This window comes from Excalfactoria chinensis, chromosome 3, assembly GCF_039878825.1.
Source record: "Excalfactoria chinensis isolate bCotChi1 chromosome 3, bCotChi1.hap2, whole genome shotgun sequence".
NCBI lineage: Eukaryota > Metazoa > Chordata > Aves > Galliformes > Phasianidae > Excalfactoria > Excalfactoria chinensis.
The window spans coordinates 30,896,641-30,910,986 of NC_092827.1; the positions used below are offsets into that span (position 1 = coordinate 30,896,641).

At 37.9% G+C, this 14,346-nt stretch overlaps 1 protein-coding gene across 4 annotated transcripts in view; it reads right to left on the reverse strand.

The window, feature by feature from the left end:
• Positions 1-867: 867 nt before the first annotated feature.
• Positions 868-14,346, reverse strand: part of IBTK (inhibitor of Bruton tyrosine kinase) — a 55,074-nt gene continuing 41,595 nt past the window's right edge. For 3 of the 4 annotated variants that reach the window (XM_072332177.1, XM_072332178.1, XM_072332176.1), the window contains 4 exons: positions 11,648-11,800; positions 4,149-4,217; positions 3,919-4,051; positions 868-2,245 (listed from right to left, as the gene is read on the reverse strand). In XM_072332177.1, the coding sequence (XP_072188278.1) occupies positions 2,120-2,245; positions 3,919-4,051; positions 4,149-4,217; positions 11,648-11,800 (481 nt within the window). In that variant the 3' untranslated portion in view covers positions 868-2,119. The remainder of the gene's footprint in view (positions 2,246-3,918; positions 4,052-4,148; positions 4,218-11,647; positions 11,801-14,346) is intronic. The other variant, XM_072332179.1, reaches the window with a different exon arrangement.

Consider the following 14,346-nt stretch of genomic DNA (forward strand, 5'->3'; position numbering starts at 1 on the left):
AACTACTGCAATAAACCCAGACTTTAAAAGCAGTCAAGCTCATTAGCACCACGGGAACAGGAAATTCTCTGATAACAAACTGAAGAATGACACTTAAAACAACATATCCTAAACAATTTTGAAGAAAAGAACTGAAATGCATATAAAGCAACTTCAAGTGATTTAACAAATGTGGTTCAGGTTTGGAACAGCCTAGTGCTTTTATAGCTGTTTCTCAAAATACATAAGCTTTCTTTCAATCCCAAAGGATTGATTCAGCAGACACTGAGGCCCTGCACATTGAATCAAGCAAAGTACTTCATAGAATCATAGAATGGCCTGGATTGAAAAGAACCTAAAAAATCACCTAGTTTCAACCCCCCTGCTATGTGCAGGGTCACCAACCACCAGACCAGGCTGCCCAGAGCCACATCCAGCCCGGCCTCGAATGCCTCCAGGGATGGGGCATCCACAACCTCCTTGGGAAACCTGTTCCAGTGCATCACCACCCTCCATGTGAAATACTTTCTCCTAATAGCTAAGCTAAGCCTTCCCTCTCCCAGTTTAAAACCCTTCCCCCTTGTCCTATCACTGTCCACCCTTGTATACAGTCACTCCTCCTCATTTATATGCTCCTTTCAAATACTGGAAAGCCACAATGAGGTCTCCCTGGAGCCTTCTCTTCTCCAAAGATAATTTCACTTAATGAAAAATACTGAAAGAATCACCAATAGAATTTAATATATAATTAAAATCTACAACTTCCTTTTTTTTGTGTAGCTCCAAAATGCCTAGTTTTTTTCATACATAAAACAAGTACTTCCATATTACTCTATACTTACCTAAAGTATTGATTGTACGTACACAGTATGTAAAAGTACACTAACTCAAGGTAAATCAAGATCTTATGGTTTATTGCATTTGTTTACAACTTTTGTGGAGGATTTTTTGGTGTAGCTTAACCTGAAACCATTAGACATATCTACACAGCTTTTTTTGCAAGACTCAACTCTTATCACACAGTGATCAATTCTCTACATTCATCATCTGCAGCTCTCTCAGTTCCAGTTTTCCAGAGTTTGTGAGTATTGACGCTATTGAAAAAGTAGAAGTTCAAACACACCTATACAAACAGACAAACTAAACAGAATGTTGTAGATAAGGCTAACCTTTTTTCTTTTCTTTTACGTACATATATAGATTTTTTTTAAACCAGGCACAGAGAACTTCAGAAAACACAATACTGAAAGCCACCTATGATATCTCTGCAGGTTAGGCATTCACAAATTCCACAATCAAGCATTCATCCCCATAGCTTCAGCTTTAACAATGAACATACAGATCTTGCATTTCCTCAGCACTTCAAGTGAACCGTACCTTAAACACAGTAGTTCTAAACCTGTACCATAGTTACCAGAATAAGACTACGGATTAGCTAATTAAGTGCCACCATGCTGTATTCAACTGTGTACTTCACAATGGAACTGACTGCTCAAAGGCCAGTCGCACAACAGTGAAAAGAACATGCATAACCAAACTGAAAGCAGGCAATGTTTGGGCACTTAGGTACAGCACAGAGGTCCATTGTGGAGTATGACAGTAAAACATACTGGTCACAGTAGTCAGAAAACCAGTACATACTTACATAAGTTAAGGAAAACTGCATTACCAAACTTGTACTTAAACATCAAGTTCAAGCGTGAACTTTTTGCTATATTCCCAGTTTGCCAGAGAGCTCTGAAGAACATAACCCCCCAAATAAACTTTAAAGATGTATAATTCTGCACAATCAATTCCACATTAAATCACAAAATAAGCACTCAATTTTCAGCCACCTGTAAGTTCAACAAAAAACCATTAAAATTAGCAAACGCATTTCCAATCTACAGCTTCATGTGACACTACTAATTAAACAGGGCTTGTTAAAGAAATTCTCTCAAAACATACATACAATATATGTTGTGGGTGAAAAACACAGTGAACAAATTACTTCCATTACCTCTACCAAATACCTACCGATTATGTGCAATTTTTAATGCTGATGTTAAAAGTTACATGATTTATATTTCACCAGTCTCATTCTGCGTGTAATAAGGATTTCAGAAGTGCATGTATAATAGGGGCTGTTTAACAGTACGAATTAGTGCTTGTTCCACATAGGTGTGGCCATAGGTCCCTGTGGAGCCCTTTCAACAGTCACGAATTCATCAGGGTTGTCAAAAGCTTCATAGTGGATTAACAAATCTTGAATAGCACACTCCTCAATCTGGAACAAAAAAAGAAGAGGTATTTCAGTGCTAGATTTGCATACATGCCAGTAATAGTTACGAACAGGTTGTGGTGGCCCTGAGTACATCTGCTATAAACCTCAACAGGAAGTAGCAGTACTCAAGGTCTCCTTCACACCACTGTAAGAAGCCTTATGCTTGAAGACCCTGGCCCTCGTAGGAGACCCTGATACCTGCTGGAAGGGCAACACAGAAGGGCACAAGTACTCAAGAAGTTTTGCTCTGGTGACTTAGTTGCACAAGTGTTCAAGGAACTGATGAAGGGAGATACTGCTGGATGTCAAGGAAGATAAGGTCAAAGGCAGCCTTGGCTACTCTGACCATGAGATCTTGCACCATCTCATGAGAGGGGAACAAGACAAACATCAGAATCATAACCCTAGACCTTTAGAAGAACAGATTATGATTTTTCTGGGATCTGCTTGGAAAAAATTCAGATAACGTGGCCCTTTAAAGAAAATGGGTTAAGAAGACCTGCTTGATTTTAATATCAGGGCTTCCAAGCTTAATAATGGTCCAATGACCAGGAAGTCTGATAAATATGGCAGGAGGAACTGATAGTCTTGGAGGATTGTGAACTATGTCTTAAGACATCTTAGTGCAGAGCTGCTAGTATTAATACCATGAGCTAGCTGCTAGTATTAATACCAAGATGAAGACTAGGGTCAGTACTGCTTAGCATCTACGTTAATGACCTGTGTAACGTGACATAACACACCGTTGACAAGGTTGCAGATGACAAAATCAGGGTGAGTGGCTGGTACACCAGTGAGTTGTTCTGCCATTCTGAATGTATCCAGCCCATCTGGGACATTAGCTGAGAGGAACCTCATCAGGTTCAAGAAAGGAAAATGTAAAGTCCTGCTCATGAGAAGAGTGAAACACAAACACATAAACCAGCCAACTGAATGGAAAGTAGCTTGGCAGAAAAGGACCTGCGGTCCCAGTAGTTGACTCTAAGCCACCAATGTGCTTCTGCATCAAAGAAGAGTCCCTCTATTAGGGACAGCACTTTCAGCAGATTGAGAGAGATGATTCTTCCCCTCAACTGGTGAGAAACATTTAGAGTTTTGGGCCCAGTTATGAAGTCCCCAGTAGTACAAGAGAGTGGGTCCAGTGAAAAGACACAAAGAGGATTAAAAGCCTGGAGTCTCTGATGTGCAAGGAGAAGCTAAGAGAGCTGCAGTTGGTTAGCAAGGAAAAGATTCATGGAGATCTTAGAAATGTGTATAAACAGCTGATCAGAGAAAGTAAAGCTAGATGTCTCGGTGATGTCCAGCAACAGGACAAGAGGCAATGGACAGAGACTGAAACACAGAAAATTTCATTTCAACATAAGAATCTTTTTTTCCACTGCTGCACACTGGAATAGGCTTTCCAGAAAGGCCTCCATTAGACTAGACAATTTACAGACTCTGATTGCAACTATTTTGTAATTCTGAAAATCTATTAGCCATGGATTCAATAGTCAATCAAATACAGATCTACCTTATCAAATTGCAACAAGATGTTATTATTAAATGACATTTAACACCATTTTACAAGTGACGCTAAGTATAATGATACATAATTAATACCAAAAACTGTTTTCTGAAACAGCCAGTGGAAACTCCTGGTGCTAATACCCAGCTGCAGAAACTTTGCACTTTACCTGGATCAAAGCCAAGGGTTTTTCTCTGCTCCTAATAAGAGCAGCTTCTTGCTGGCGCTCTTCCTCTACAATAGATGCAAACATGACAGGTGCCACAACAGAAGAGTTAATTGGTGATGTTGCCAACCAAGGACTGCAAAAAAGCAGAAGACATTATGAAGCAACATTTAGAACAATGTCAGCACGACAGAGAGAAAACAAATTCTGGAATCTAAGTGAGTCAAACTTACTTATGGCTCTCCAGCTGAGGCGAATCCAAAACGTGGCCTTCCGGACCTGGGCTACTTCGAGCCGTGCATCTGGAAAAAGGAAAGAAAGGAGGGTGGAAGTCACTAACAAAGAATTTTCCTCAATCACAATTAAAAATTCAAAGTAACTAGTTACAAAAATTTGTACTTTTTCCCCCAGAAGATAGACATTATAAAGTAAGACTGAGTTTGTCTTTAAACACAATACCGTGACATGAGGAAACACTGATACTCATTCCTGAATGCCAGAACTTACTGGATTTTCAGTTTGAGCACTAACTCTGGCATTTCCTAACACTTGAGCACTTGAACAAAAACACTTCAAAAAATAAAACACACACACACACACACACTTAAACCTGTAAAATAATCTATCGAGTTATGCACTGACAGCATGCACTGTAGATCTGTTTGAAATTCACATGGAAAGAACACAGCTTCAAAATAGAAAAATCTTGCATTTAAATCAAATCGTTAATGTAAAAAGAGCCAGTACTACAGCAGCACAAGCAAATTATTTCCTCAAGTATAAGCCCAGAAAATATGGACTTCCAGTGTACGTCCTGCAACCACCTCATATTCATACAAACAGCATGTAACTATAATTAACTGAATCGGAAAAAAATCCTGAAATAACAACAAAGAATTGCCAAGAATGAAGACATTTTATTCCATTCTAAGATGTTAACCTGTCTACAAAAATAAGTCAAATTAGGTATATTCTATGCCTTAAGACACAGTATGTTTGACAAAATAATCGTACATCAGTAAGACAAGAGACTTATTCTTGTTATTTAATCTCTCTCTTTGGCAACTTCTGCAATTTCCAGAACTCTAAAAAAGTTTTATAGCATACTATGAAATGCTAACTGACTTTTCTGAATTATTCTATGGCATTGCAAAAATTCTAATGGCATTGGTATTTCAATAAATCAGTCTCAATTTTCTTTATGGCTTTGGTAATCCTCTGTAAGTGGCCACAAACTCTTGGAAACGGGGAAACATCTACAGAAAGCTATCTAATAAGAGAATTCCAGTAACTACTAAGTTCTCTGCCTGGAATTTTTTTCCCCACAACACAACTCCAAGGACAACAAGAACCATGATTCCTACTTCTAAGCAATAAAGGCAAGATCTCAAAAAACTTGAACATCCATTACAAGAAATGACATTTCAGTGAACCATGCCCAGCCTTATGTCACAAAACGTAATCTTGCCCACCCAACAGCCAACTACTCAAAGAGAAGAACAAACACAAATGTTAACATCTGCCAAGGCATAACAGTGGACTTTCAAAATAGGCTCTCTGCAGTGTCACTCCCATGAATCAAGCCCAGCAGATCCACCTTCTGCCAGCTCACACTGCTTCTCTGTTTCCACTGGAAAAATACAATTCACATGAGTCAAGATGAGACTCTACCACCATTTTAAGTAATGCTGATCATATCAGACACTAACAAGAAAGTCAGTGCAACAGTGCATAGGGAAGAAGTCAAGAAGGTATGAGGTATGGTACTTTCCAAACTGTCTGTTTCTGGGTAACTGCTATTCCAGAACTTCTTTAGTTGACCCATGAATCAACAGCTCCATGACAAGAGTGATCAAATCTGCTCTACCATTCTCCACATTGACCATCCATACAGCTGCCAGTTCCTTTCACTTGGCATTATTAATTTGCAATGCTTTTTCCATGAGGATCAAAGAATACTTGGGGAAAGAAGGTAGAAAAAAGCTTTTGTTTTTCTTTAAATCTTTGGTAAGAAAGAAACAAATGGCAGCTTAGAAAATCCTATTTTACTTTACAAAATATCAGGTCATAACAGGTAAACATGATAAATATGGGAATTTTTAAAATTTTTTTTAAATTTTTAATTTTTTAATTTTTTGTGGCTAAGTGCCACAAAACCTTTTTATTGTTTTGGTTTTTTTAAATCAATTTTCCATACCTCTCATTTCTAGCTTACTTCCTACTCACACTGCAGCCACATTATTCATAATTTTACAGAGTAAGTTAGCTAAAAGAAATATCATCGTAATTTAATGTGAATGGATAGAATAAGCAGCAATGCTGAAACTAACCAACAGAATTAGGAAATCCCATTAAATTTGCAAAGAAGAAACAGCATGACTGTGGAACAAAGCAATGAGAAAGAAAATTCAGTACAAAGAAAAAGACTATAGGGAAACTACTTAAGCTAGGCATTTTTCTGCTTGAAGAAAACAAGTAGAATCCAAGGTGTACTGATCACAGCAGTGAATCAGAAGTATGTCATTGGAAAAAAAAAACCAAAACTCAAAAGAATGTTGAGCAGCTTGGTTCAATTTCCAACAACCAATTTTGTCACTATATACCACACTGGATGAAGCTCATCTGGGAGACCTTTAATTTTCATCTCTTAGGTTCAAGGAAGATGAATCTAAATTACTATACATGCAGACAAGAACAATTTCTCATGACAACTAAAGAAAACTAAACATTATACCCATCTTCAAGAAGGACGTGGGAAAACTGAGCAGTATCACCTCAATCCTTATAAAGGTTGTTGAATTAATCCTTTTCTAAGTCATTTCTAGATGTGCCACTATGGCAGATTTTGCCTGAACAACACAGCTACCTTCTACGATAGGATGACTGGCCCTGCAGACAAACAGAGAGCAAAGAACGTCACTTCATTTGCCTTTTGCAAGCCAAGTCCTTATGCTCAGCCTGTACCTAACAGTGTATCCTTATAATCAGTCTGAAAAACATGGACAAGTTATATGAAGTACAAGATAGATGGTTCTAGACAAACCATACAAAGCCCAACCAGAAATCAACTATTGGTGATGGTCCCCAAGGATTGATATAATGTTTATTGCCTTCACCAATTATTTGGTGGTTGGATAGAGTGTACTCTCAACAAGGCCACAAATAGATGGGGGACAGGTCAGGGGCGCACATGCTGGATGCTGGGTTGCCATTCAGAAGGACCTCAAGAAGCTGGAAAAATGGGAAAACAAGGCAAATTCAAAGTCATATTTTGAAAGAGAGTACCCCCGGAAAGCAGTACAGGACAGAGGACAACTACTTAGAAAGCAGCCTTGTAGAAAAGGACTGATGTAGTCTTGGTAGGCAGCAAGTCTAAGATGAATCAGTACATGTCCTTGCAGCAAAGGCTAAAAGCATACCAGTCTGTACTAGCAAAAGCACAGCCATACGGTCAAAAGAAATTATTCTTCTCTGTTGTGCTGTATTTATGAAACTACATACAGAATATCGTATTTGTGCCCCTGGACACCTGTACAGGACCACCAAAATTAGGGACATGTGATAGAAAGAAGAGCTGAAAACAACTGTATGCCTGCAAAGAGAAGGTCTCATTGCTGACTTCAACTATATGACTGGGAGTCTGAAAAAAAGATGCAGCAAACATTTGTTTAGTGGCATATGAAGTAAGAAGTAATAGATACAAACTGCTAAATGGGAAATCCTAGTTAGATGTAGAAAAAAAATCTACTGTAAAGATGATCCTACCCTTGAATATGTTGCCTAGAAATGCTGAGGTATCTATACCCTTGGAAATATCACATATCAGTTGGGCCAAGCCTTGAACAACATGATTTAGCCACAGCTATGTTGAGCAGGAGGCCAGCCGACAGCATCTAAATTATTCTGTGATTTCAACAGTGGGACCACTTTTGTCTGAAGTCTAGCTAAATTAGCTTCCAGTTTTTATTTCAGATAATAAAGACTGTAAGAGAATATATATTTAAAAAAAAAAAAAAAAAAAAAAAAAAAAAACAGGACCAGAAAAGAAAGGACAGACAACCAGAGAAGGCATTAGTTTTCTGCTTGCTTGTTCATTTAAGTAAGAGCATGTCTGTACATCTTACTGAATGCCACTATTCTGATGTCATCTCTCTACTTCATCTCTTTCTCAGTCTCCTCTTGCAATTCTCACCTTACTGCACATTAGACAATAACCTGCACCCCTTCAGCCTTTTGAAAGATACTCTCTCCTCCTCACCCATAATCCAAAGAACTCACAGTACCGCTAGAAACAAATCCAAACAGATTGTTTCGTTTAACCTGTTTGAGTACAGATAAAAAGACTGTTTTCCAGAGCAGGAAGGAAAAACAAAAACTATACACACACAGACTTTCCCTAACTGCAGTGAACAGTTCCAGTGTCACAGCACACTCTAGCGTTCAATTAAAAGATAAGTTTAAGTACCTGTGTCATCTACCTCAATTTAAGTGATGCTTTAAAATGTAGGAAACACAGATACTTTGAAGCTGTTTGTCCATATGTACATTTGTGTTTCTTGCTGGCAAGATACTTAAGCCAGATGCTAAATCAATTGCAGATATTTCAGCATGCTAGATTAATTCCTCAGCTGGCATCAAAATAATTAGGAGATATGGAACAGAGGGGAAATGAGAAACAAAGATATACAGAAAAACAGGGGGAAAAAAAGAAAAAAAAAAAAAAAAAAAAAGCCTAAAAACACAGAACTTGGAAAGATGGAAATCTAGAAAATTAAAGACTGATGCAGAGAAGTAAGTGCATGGAAACAAACAGGCCAAGTATCATCAGTACTGAACTAGCCTGATTAACTCAGTTGGCTGAACTTGCCATGACTCCTGCCCACACTGTGATGTCCTAGCACTTAACTTCCTGATGTTTCTTGAGAATTTCTTCACTTGAAGCCATTTCAGGTCTACTGCCTTAAAGATCTAATAAATTCTCTAAGAAAAAGAACACAAACACTGGTCTCCTGCAGAACCTCTTGGGTTTTGCTGTGCCATTTGACTCATGTACTAGCTATTAGCTCAATATTAGCCATGCCAAAACCAGGCCATTCCCATGCAAAGCCAGAGAGATGTGTTTCCACTAAGACTCTTTATTGCTCCCTAGAGTAATGTAATAAAGACAATCTGGGCAGCCACAAAAAAAAGTCAAGTCACATCAGGCCTATGTTTTTAGCTTGAACTGTGAGCTATACACACACAGCTGTGCAGCGTAACTCCCAAGACTAAGTTGTCCCTGGAAACAATGTAGCCACATCCACTTGGCCCAGTTTTAGAGCTGATGAGCATCTGGACCCAATCCAGTTCACATCTCCACATTCATGACATTTTTCATCTGCAGAAACTGGAAGATGACAACGTATGGAAGCATGTTTACCCCTTGCAATGTAAAAACATGAAGTTTCACATTTCATCCAAAAGAAGAAAAAAAAAAAAAAGAAAGAAAGCTGACACAGTAGTTGTGCAAGTTTCTTCAGTGTCCCATCAGTAGGCCTGACATTCAGAGACAAGGATTGCTTATGCTTTACAAACATTCAGTTTCCTTTCCTTAAAAAGGAAGAGGAAAGGGTGTGGATAATGAATCTTTACTGAAACAGCTCTTGAAGGCTGCTGGCAAAAGTCAGAGCTTGCTGTGACAGTAGCTGACAGTCAAAGAATGAAACTAGCTCAAAGTAGAAACCTTAATCCTTATTCCAGATGGATGAACCTCAATCCCTTATACCTAACAGAAAGAAATAAGCACCTTTAGAGACAACTCAAAACAATCTGAAATAGTTCTAGAAGTGCCCTTTTTTCTGACTGATGATAGACAATCTAGCCTCCCGCTAGTTTAATATATCATTTTCAGGCAGCTAACATATTATGCCTGGATTCAGCTCAAAGAATCCAGTTTAGAGCCCGCAGACAGGCCAGACTGAACAGACTAGACAGAGCAAAGCAAAAGGAAATTAAATGACTTTATGGAGATCAGAGACCACGTGACAAAACTATTAAGAGCATCTAGTGTATGTTCCCTTATCACCAGCTCACACTCTCTCCCACGTGATCAGAAGTTTTACTACTTTGCTAGAAACTAATAATACCTGTTATTTCTGCATGTTTGCGTAAGTGCTTCTCCACTCAACCACAGCTGCCTCAGCTTTATTTCTCTTTCTGAAGGAAATTTCTGCCACACTTTCCAAATCCCTCTTCTCTCCTCTAACACCATCACCCTCACACATTCATTTCTCCATTCAGTTTTGCTCTTTAACTACCAATATGGCACATACTACTTCCATTATAGAGTCATCACTTTCTATACAATTGAGCAACTAACGGAGGCCTAGCAGAACTGTCTTTTCCTTCTTGTACAGCCAATTTTTGGAGTGGGACAGAACAGAGGTTCTTTAAAAAATAAAAAAAGGATTGAGTTGTAATGTGTACCTGGGACCTCCATGCACCAAAAGGCTCTGCAAACTCTTCTCCTTTTAGTCAAGTTGTTGGTAACACAGTTAATTTGTAAGAAAGAGCAGTGAAAAGATGCAAGGGGACTGCCCCTCCTCACTGATTCTAGCCCTGACTTCTAGATCTGAGCTCACCTGTCTCTCACCCTTACAAATGTGCCTGTAGTAGTTGCTGACTGTGGCTCATGCTGGTCACCAGCAGAGAGCCTGCCATGCTCCCCTCACTCAGGCACAGTGGGGGTGTGCCCTGCCAGCCTTGCTACCACCTGAATCCTCCAGTATGGCAGAGCAGACAGACTTTGAGGTTTCTACATGGCAGGAAAGTCAGTAAGATTTTCAAGCCCTCTCTTTCTTAAATATGTTTTAAATGCCTTGTGTTTAAAATTCCTGATGATAGAGCAAAGAGATGCAGGTGGATGACAACTTGGTCATAATTACCTTCAGAAATTAGGTTGAGATTTCTTTCCTCTCAGCTCAGATAGTAATACTAATCCCAAAACACAGATTTTATTGCAGAAAGCAGAATGCAGGGACAAAACAATTCAACCAAAGAACAATGTACATCTAGTTATTATACAGGAATTTACATAGACATCAAAACAGGTCATTTTTGTCCTTAGAATTATAATATCCCACTAATTATAATACACAAACATAAATGATACATCAATATTTCAGTAAGCCTTCTGGATTGTTTAGGCACAATATTTCATGGAATGAATCAGCTTGTAAAACAACTCAGATTAAGGACTGCTCTGTGTTTGAATAAACGGATTTTATTCACCTACTGGTTACAGAAAAATACACTTAAGCAAAACTGTTTTATGCATGCCATACCTGAATCCTAGAAGATATTTTTCTATCTTCTGCAGAAAATAGATGTTTTCAATTTTTATACACACATATATGTACATAGATACACAAGCATTATACACAAGCATTTTGTTAGTAGACTGAAGTGTTTGTGTACACGTGTGTATATCTATGTGCCCACCTATACAAATACTTCTAACTCTAAACATAATGCTAGTAGTGGCATTATATTCCTTAAGTCTAATTCATTTCCTATTTATAATAGTATTCCATTCATAAAATCCTATTAATATTAAAACAATACTAGGAGAATACTTTAAAAAGTTAAAAAAAAAAAAAAGGCAATTTTATCCTTTCAAATTCCTGCAGAAATTTAAACAGGCTACTATGGTTCTGAGTTGTTACTCACAGTTAGGAAAAGACTGCTCTCCTACCTCGTGGTGCTCTGAACTGGTGAATCCTCAGCTCCTTTATATCCAGCCCTCTTGACAGTAGTACCAGGTAAATTATTTGCACTCATATATTTTTCTTCCTCTGTTACAAGATCACGGAATGATTTTGGCAAAGCAGAATGCAATGAAGATGACCTTTTGAATAAATAAGTAATTAAAAACATACATATATACATATAAATCCCTTTTAGACCACATGCCTTCAAATGTATCAATTTGGGTCAAAAAGTGAAACACCAGATACAAAGTCTAAAAGACTTTGACAGAAATCAGCAGACACAGCTGCTGAGCAGAACCAAGAGAGAGAATGAATTACTGGCAGCTATTGGAGGTTCTAAACATCCCTTAATCCACAGTGAAATTCACAAAACTGATATGCTTAATTTTCTTTTACTTGTTTAACTATAATGTACACTGAACTCTTATTCAGTACCTCTCAAGAACAGAATGAAAATACATCCATTTAGAATAATAAATAGTATGAAGATTTTCTGATCCATAAACCTTTATTTACAGAAATCAAGGTAGTTGCCCTCAGTTTCGTTCCTCCCCATCAAGACTTTAGATTTAATTCCCCATAAATTTTCCTACATTTAACTTCACTAACCACAACAGTCTCACCTAATTTCAAAGGTCTATTTACAGTATACCAAATACTAGAAATACGTACAAGAATAACAGTTCAGTTTGTCATGAACTCAGAAGGTAACAGATCGATTATAAATACTACAGAAGTAGAACAAGCTACTAATTGTGCAGCTACCACAAGGAGAGGTGCATTTGAAGTCAAAGATGCTCAAACCACATCAATGCGGTATAAAAATTAACAAGTATCAAGGGAATAAGATGTTACAACAGAAGTATCTGAATGCTATATATGGCATCTAAGTCATACACTAGAATACGAAGCATCAAGGGCTTTTTTTTGTTTGTTCTTCTTACTGCATGAGCTGCACCATAGGCATATAAAGTGGAATGGGAACCACTAGGTGGAACTTGGAGTCATTCCACGCATCCTCCATTACAGCTATCAGCTGACTTACAAGAACCACAGAAAGAGTTTTACCAGAACTTCCCCAAGCTTATTTATACCAAGTAGGCAAATAGCACCCTAGGGATCTGCCACCACATGAGCCTTGTGCTACTAACAGTTTACATACCCTACCTGTCTCCATGAAAATTCTGTACTGAAGTCAGACTCGCCAGCGATCCAGAACCAAAACAAACGCACACCATCAACAACAACAAAAAACAACAATGCAATCGCGTCATTGTTAACGACTCTGATCCTATCCAAAACAATGGGGATGGCATGAAATGGTTTAGCTTAAACTACTACAAATTTTCTTAACAGTAATAACTCTCAGTTTGCCTGACACACTGTCACACACCTATTTAATATTTTATCCACTAAAAAAAATGGAAGAGGTGGAAGTTTTTCTAATCTATAACTGCAAAACATCCAAGTGTCAGGTTCCAAGACAGCTGCTGATGTTTCATAATAAGCTAAAATATTAACAAACTGAATACCTAAGCATAAAAAACCCCACGTCATATATATGAATTCTAAATAAAGAATTCAGATTTATACTTCCTTTCTTGAAAAGCCACAGGCTCTCCCAAGTTTAAAAAACACAACCAAAACACAACAAAAACAAAAGGCCTACCACTCAAGATCAAAGTCTGGAGAGCTAATAAAGTCAATACATACCGAATACCTAGCTTCTTGTACTTCATATTCTCCAAGTATTATTTTTTCTTGCTTGTCTTTTTTATTTGTTGGGTTTTGGTTCCTCCCTTATTTTCACCATCTTCACAGAAGGTAGCATAGCTCCAGACCACTCCCCAGCTACAAGGCTGGAGGATGCTTTTGGTGGAAAAGTTGGGCATGGTGTACAATATACTTTGCATTAGTCAAACAAAAAATGAGTCGGAAGGTCCCACACCCTTCTGGCAAGTGTTCTCACTGCACATCCAAGATGAATATCTTATTTAATTGGAATGCAAGCTCTATGGCTTCAACTGTATTGAACGCATGGAAATCTCCAACTATTGCCAGAAGCACTCTAACAGACTAGACCTTTGCAAAGATGGTATTAGAGGAGTAACACTCTTTTCTATTTAAAATAGAAAAAACTGCTTTGAACAACTGATGACTTGCCTTCTGAAGCTTAAAGTTTCTTCAACAAATGCTTTTTTACAGCACCTAAGCATAATTTGAAATGTTTATTTACCTCTCACTAGCTCTTTTCTAAAACTTTGGAACTACCAGCAGTTTCCAGATCAGCAGCCAGAACATTGCTAAGGAACATACAGAATCAACCATGGTGACCACACAAGCAACAGCCTGGATTCCATCTTCCTGATATATACACCCGTTGGCACTTCCACTTAAGACTGTGTAACACAGTAGAGCCCAGCTACTTTCAAGAACAGCTCAATGAAAAGCTCAAGAAAACTATATATTTTCTGGACTGACCTATCTAAGTATACTCAGGAAAAAATAATAATAATAATAATAATAATAAAACAAAAATCAGTCAATACTGCTTTTTAACTGTAAGGAAAAGCTTACAGGTATTTCGTAGCTTCAAAGTAAATAACACTCAATAGGTAAAGAATTAGCTATAAGAGAATAGATCAATAATTTGAATAGTCAGTGTAGCCCGATGAGATGGAAA